At 36.4% G+C, this 7,063-nt stretch overlaps 1 protein-coding gene across 1 annotated transcript in view; it reads left to right on the plus strand.

The window, feature by feature from the left end:
* The window catches only part of LOC107739455 (secernin-3), an 8,107-nt gene extending 1,535 nt beyond the window's left edge, over positions 1–6,572 (plus strand). Inside the window, exons 4-8 of the mRNA XM_016551562.1 lie at positions 2,565–2,764; positions 2,844–3,056; positions 3,675–3,837; positions 5,692–5,872; positions 6,216–6,572. Of these exons, the coding sequence (XP_016407048.1) occupies positions 2,565–2,764; positions 2,844–3,056; positions 3,675–3,837; positions 5,692–5,872; positions 6,216–6,377 (919 nt within the window). The 3' untranslated portion in view covers positions 6,378–6,572. The remainder of the gene's footprint in view (positions 1–2,564; positions 2,765–2,843; positions 3,057–3,674; positions 3,838–5,691; positions 5,873–6,215) is intronic.
* The last annotated feature ends 491 nt before the right edge of the window (positions 6,573–7,063 follow it).

Raw genomic sequence — 7,063 nt, forward strand, 5'->3', positions numbered from 1 at the left:
AGTTGGACATAGTGTTGTATTAGAGGTAAAAAATGATATAAATACTGTTCGGTTTCTCGCACAAACCGATCGTTTCTTGTCTTAGGACATCAATGTGTCGTCACGAGCCGTAGGGTTTAATTTGGATTTGTCTGTGCATGTTTTTTTTTACTCTCATAGATTTTGTTACCATTGCCATGCATTATACGACTGACAGACTGCAACAGCTGGACTTAAAAATCTCCGTTTGTGTTCTACTGAAGAAACAAAGTCACCTACATCTTGGATGCCCTGGGGGTAAGCAGATAAACATCACATTTTCATTTTTGGGTGAACTGTCCCTTTAAGGACATAAAGTTGTAAATATCTTAAATGGTATACCAAATGTCTTATTTATCATTTTAGGAGGTCTTAAATTTGGGGACGAAAAAACAGGAATCATCATACAGCCAAATGTGATTATTAAACTTAAAACGGCTGTGATTTACAGATATATTCCCAGTAGCTTTGGTACTTTTGTCAGAGCACAGTTGAAATTCTCACAAGTACTACTTCAACCTTAACATCATCTCGTCACTTGTACACATCATAAATGCAATTTCTCATTCTTTTAACTAAATTACCAATGCATTGGTAAATGCTGCGATTGATTATGTACAGTTGTTGGCTGTTTCCTGCATATATTGTACTGGTTCTCTGTTGAATAGTCTTATCAAAATGACTAGGCAAAAGAATGAGAGATTGCTTTTATAAAAGCAATAAGGTACGAGAGGCTGTGCTGTATTGTGAATAAATCACGGCTGAAGGGCGTTGTTAGTTAGTACCCCTTCAGCCGTGATTTATTCACAATACAGCACGGCCTCTCGTACCTTATTGCTTTTATAAAACGGTTACCACACAATAAAAATATTAAAAATCAAAAATGTATGTATCGATGTGTTACTTTTTTGAAGCAGTTTCCTTAAATGCTGTCCTTCTGCTACAAATAGTTCCTGACAGCAACAGAATGTTCCGAACATGCCTCATCTAATGGAGCTTAAATAAAAACAGAGAACAGGAGCTATTATCATCCTATTATCATTTTTTAAACACCATATATGATATTTTCGCGCACACAAGTTACATCTGCTTATCTCTCAGCATGAGAAAACGTCTGTTTTCCGTCTTTTAGTTTTAAAACAGACCGATTCGCGGCACAGCGCGAGTTTGCGAGCGTCAATACAGTGTAAACTGATGGATATACAGAATCATACCTGAGACAGAAAACTAATAAATACAGTAATATTCCCTCCTCACTGCGGAAACTGTAGGCTTCCACACAGACGCACACACATCAACATATCTCCGCATGAGAAGCGTTTATTAGACGGGGGGAAGGGCGGGGTCTCAAAATTAAAGATGAAAGATGCAAGATAACGCCAGTAGGGGTCACTCATACTTCATTAAATAAATAACAAACAGTTAATTTTGCCGAAATACATAATACACGGAAAAGTTTTGATGCTTTTATGTTGCTAAGGGTGGTTGCTAAGGGTGGTTGCTAAGGGTGTTGCTCAGTGATACACAGAACCATTGGGTGAAGCGGTCATAGCCCTGCTGTATCGTGAATAAAGCACAGCTGCTGACCAATCAGAATCGAGGAACAGAACTAACCATTTTATAAGTTGTGTACAAGCGACTAGAAGAGATGACTGAAGAAGCAGTTTTAAGAATTTCAATTGTGATGTACTACAGCAAATGAGAAAAAACTGTAAGTAAGTAAGAGTCCCAGAGCATTTCAGGCTTTTCATAATTAAAAGTCCTGCATTATGCATACAATCTTTTTCTTTCCCCATTATTATTGGTATTTTTGTTACACAATAATTTGTATCTAGCAATTAATCCAACGTAAACTCTTATGGGTTCTCTCTGTAATACAAATGAAAGACTACCAGCATTATTTAACACAATCAGTATATGGATTTCTCTAGTATCAGCGCAATAATCTGTTCATTGCCTTGCTCTAAAAATAGTATTATTGTATCAGTAACATCTCAAAATGACCCACCTCTAATTTTTGTGTATTTATGTATTAGTATTTAAAAACCAGGTATAGTACACATGTTGAATAAAACAGGTTTGAGTAAGCTCAGGCTATAGTTACCCAGTTTTGCAGTAGAATGTGGCCCCAATCCGTTTAATTAAACAGTATGATAGTATAGGTTCATTCTGCACAGACATACAGTGTTAATTTTATTAGTGCAAGTCTTTTTAAAGGGATAGTCCACCCAAATAAATAAATTAATCCTTCAACGTTTACTCCTGTTGCTCCAAACGTGCATGACTTTCTTTCTTCTGTGAAATGTAAAAGAAGATATTTTGAAGAATGTTGGTAACCTAACAGTTTTGGTTCCCATTTACTTTCATTGTATGAGCAAAAATTACAGTGGAAGTCAATGCGAACCAAAGCCGTTTGGTTGCTAACACTTTTCTTTAACATCTCTATATGTTCCTCGGGAGAAAGGAAGTGACACATTTTTGGGTGAATGCTTTGAAATATAATTTTAAACAAGGGGTTGAGCGCTGGTTGTCTGTATGTACTGTAGGCTGGCTCTGGAGAGGGCCGACAGTGCGGAGCGGGCTGTAGACGTGATAACACAGCTGCTGGAGCAACACGGCCAGGGAGGGAACTGTATGGAGGATGAGTGTGGATTCACATACCATAACAGCTTCCTCATATCAGACCGCACAGAGGCCTGGGTGCTGGAGACTGCTGGGAAATACTGGGCAGCAGAGAGAGTGGAGGGTAAATACTGAGTCATGCCACATTACAGCTTCAAACTGAAATCAATCAAAGCGTTTAATGCTGTTTCCCTCTCTTAAAGCCGGCTATAGGAACATCTCCAACGAGTACTCCATCACTACTAAGATCGATAAGGAGCACGCGGAGTTGAGGACGTACGCACAGCAGCAGCGCTGGTGGAATGGAAAGGCTGAGTTCAGCTTTGCTAAGGTTTACTCCTACTCAACCACGGCCCGGATCGAGGCGGCAGAGGGACGCTACTGTGAGGGACGCAAACTTCTGCAGAAGAGCGAGGGTGACTGTCAGATTGGTGGTAGAAAGTGATCTGCAAAATCATGCAAAGTGCTAAATAATCTACTCACACATTCATGCCAGTGTAATGGGATGATTGTGACTACTAGTGAACACACCTAAGTGAATTTGTGTTTATGATGCGGGATCAAAAGGCTTTTGCTCACATGCTTGACATGAGGTTTATAGACTGATAATAAGAATAGTGCCTTTCTTTACAAAACTAAAATGAAAATGTAATGTTTGTTGGCTTTTGGTGAATGTTGGGGTCTCAGTGAACATGGGAATTCCTTCAGTCTAGACAAAGTTTTCTTTTTAGAATTAAAATAGTTTATAATTTGATTATTTGGTGTAAGAATCTGGACAAAGAAGCTCAAAATTAAGAGAATTGATCATTTTGAGTACGCCATCTATTCATATAACCATTTGTGATATTTCATCGTTTTAATGACTTTACTTTTATTTGAATGTAGAAAACAGTAATAAAAAACAAATGGATTTGTCCAAACTTTTGACTGGTACAGTAGATCACTGTAAATTGCTATTTAGGATTGTATAGTAGATTATGTATTTTGTATAGGTTATTTATGGAGAGTTCTAATGTCATTATACTGTCCTACAGGCCACATCACAGCAGAGAGCATGATGGATATTTTGAGGGATAAGGAAAGTGGAATCAATATGGAGGGAATGTTCATGACTACAGGAAGTATGGTGTCTGTCATCCCGAAAGACCAGAATTTACCTGGCGTCCACTTCTTCACTGCTACTCCAGACCCTGACAGGTACAGTACAGCCGGTGACACTTTACAGTAGGGATGCACCGATACTGGTATCGGGCCCGATACTGGTCTCCTGTACTCGTACTCGTACTCGTTAAAATGCCCCGATACCAAACGCCGATACCACACAGCATGTGATAAGCGCCATATTCAGACAATGAAACACCGACAACAGACAGCAGAATGGAGTTAAGGATGTCTAATACGAAGTATATGTATGCAATGAATATAACATTAAACATTCAGTATTAACGCCTGTATAGCTGATGAGCGCGAGCTGATTAACAAAGCACGCTGAGTGGATTGAGCGCGCGGCGGTACTTTTCTGGACCTTGAACGTGGTAGTTACCTTGCTGTCTATGGGAGAGTCAGAGAGCCCTCAGATTTCATCAAAAATATCTTAAATTGTGTATGCAACAGTTCATTACTAGTTCATGTTAGCTCAATTCCATTTTTTAATAATGTATTTACAAATGTTGAAATTTACATGAACTTAGATTAATAAATGCAATAAAGTATTTTACATTGTTAGTTCATGTTAACTAATGTAGTTAACTTTAAAAAAAAAAATGGAACCTTATTGTAAAGTGTGACCTTAAATCCTAATGTTACTATGGTAACACTTTACAATAAGGTTCCATTAGTTAATTAGTTACAATGAACAATACATTTATTACAGTATTTATTAATCTTTGTTAATGTTAATTAATGAAAATACAGTCGTTCATTGTTAGTTCATGATAATTCACCGTGCATTAACTACTGTTAACAAACACAACTTTTGATTTTAATAATGCATTAGTAAATGTTGGAATTAACATTAGCTAAGATTAATAAATGCGTTAGAAGTATTGTTCATGCTTAGTTCATGTGAACTAAAGTAGTTAACTAATGTTAACTAATAAACCTTATCGTAAAGTGTTACCGTTACTACAGATTAAACATGATTTTTAAGATAAATTGTGACCCTGGAGCACAAAACCAGTCTTAAGTCGATGGGGTATATTTGTAGCAATAGCCAGAAATACATTGTATGGGTCAAAATTATCGATTTTTCGTCGGCGCCCATGGCCTTGTGGTTAGTGCGTCGACAACTGCGCTCACGGCGACCCGAGTTCGAATCCCGCCTCGAGGTCCTTTGCCGATCCTGCTCCCTTCTCTCCTCCCAGTGCTTTCCTGTCAGCTCTCTACTGTCCTCTCAAAATAAAGGCATAAAAAGACCATAAATATAACTTTAAAAAAAAGAAAAAGAAAATAAAAAAATTATCGATTTTTCTTTAATGCCAAAAATCATTCGGATATTAAGTATAGATCATGTTCCATGAAGACATTTTGTAAATATCCTACCGTAAATATATCAAAAATGTATTATCATTAGTAATATGCATTGCTAAGAACGTCATTTTTGACAACTTTAAAGGTGATTTTCTCAATATTTAGATTTTTTTTTTTGCACCCTCAGATTCCAGATTTTCAAATAGTTGTATCTCGGCCAAATATTGTCCTATCCTAACAAACCATTCCATCAATGGAAAGATTATTTATTCAGTTTTCAGATAATGTATAAATTTCAATTTCACAAAATTTACCCTTATGTCCAGGGTCACAATTGTCAATCATTTCCTGTTGTGATTTTCAATTAAATAAGTTAATATACTATTACTAATACTAGTGGCGTTTGCTTTGGCAAGCATTACTATTATTATTTCTCATAATTTATTTGTTCTTTTTGGCTGGTGGACAACACAACATTTCTGCAAAAAATTTTAAAATCGAATTATCGGTGAATTGCTCCATTATCAAATTCATGCAACCGTAAACCTGCATATGTCTTGTTTTTTTTTTTTTTCTCCACAGGTCTGTCTTTAAGCCGTTTATTTTTGTAGTGGACATAAAGCAGCTGAAGCATACGTGTTCTCCGTGTTTTGGAGAGGAGGATCCTGTGAAGAAGAAACCCCGTTTCCAGAGCAAACCCAACCGCAAACACCCTCTGTTTCTGAAACACGAGGTGGCCGCCGCCATCATCGACAGCACCAGGGTGAGCGGTTAAACAGAACGCTTGTGGCTAAAATATCACAACGTAGTCGCAGTGCACAAAGTGTTTTAAGAGTGGCGGTATTTATTAAGCAAGCTCTGCTACTAAGTTCACATGCAAAGACGTTAGCCAATCATAACAAAGGTCATTAGCATGGAAAACATATAATAAATAAAATAGCCAAAACTGTTTGTTTTGGAGAGGTGGTGGGAAATCCTCATGAAAAACTAACTTACAAATGTTGTTCTGTGCAAGAAAGTGCAGGGATTGGGCTTTTTAATTTATTTGAACTAATGATAAATGTTTATAATCTGATATGATGAGGCATTATTGTGTGTGTGTTCAGGAGAGAGGAGAGCGGATCGTAGAGAAAATGAGAGCTCTGGAGAAGCAGAAGCTGGCAGAGATGGAGAAATATCTCACTGAGGGGATTGAAGATGCAACGCTGCCGGTTCATCTCTTCACAGACACTGTAGATGAGGAGTTTAGTATTTACAGCAGCGCCTGAGACTCCAATTCTAAAAACGTGTTTAGAATTAATTGGATTATTAGGTGTTTCTTTAACTATGGGCACTCTGGACCTGTGGACACTAAAGCACACTTCTTCACCTGTTTAACAAAATTGAAGCTTGGAATAGAGGCATAATAAAAATATTCGGTTACACTTTATTTTAAGGTGTCCTTGTTACAGTGTAATTATGCATTAAAGTACTGTGTAATATTAATTAACTACATGTACTTACTATATGGTTTGGATTAGGGTCACTTGCATGTAATTATGCATAATTAATTGTTATTATAATAGTAAGCACATGTAACATGTGTAACAAGGACACCTTCAAATAAAGTGTTACCAGATATTCAGCTCACAATTGATATGAACAGAATATTTTATTGTGTCCGATTTCTCTTTACATCATATGCCTCAAAATTAAATTCAAAATTGAAGGTCTTCACTGATACTAGATATATTTTATACTGATACTAAACTATATTTATGTAACATAAATACCCTTTTCTAATATTTACCATGTAATTATTCACAATTTTATAATAAATTTTTATTAAGATTCAGCCTGTTAACACTTTACAATAAAGTCCCATTATAAAATTGTGAATGATTACATGGTAAATATTAGAAAACGGTATTTATGTTACATAAATATAGTTTAGTATCAGTATAATATATATATA

This window comes from Sinocyclocheilus rhinocerous, unplaced genomic scaffold (genome assembly GCF_001515625.1).
Source record: "Sinocyclocheilus rhinocerous isolate Xijiao unplaced genomic scaffold, SAMN03320098_v1.1 scaffold3663, whole genome shotgun sequence".
NCBI lineage: Eukaryota > Metazoa > Chordata > Actinopteri > Cypriniformes > Cyprinidae > Sinocyclocheilus > Sinocyclocheilus rhinocerous.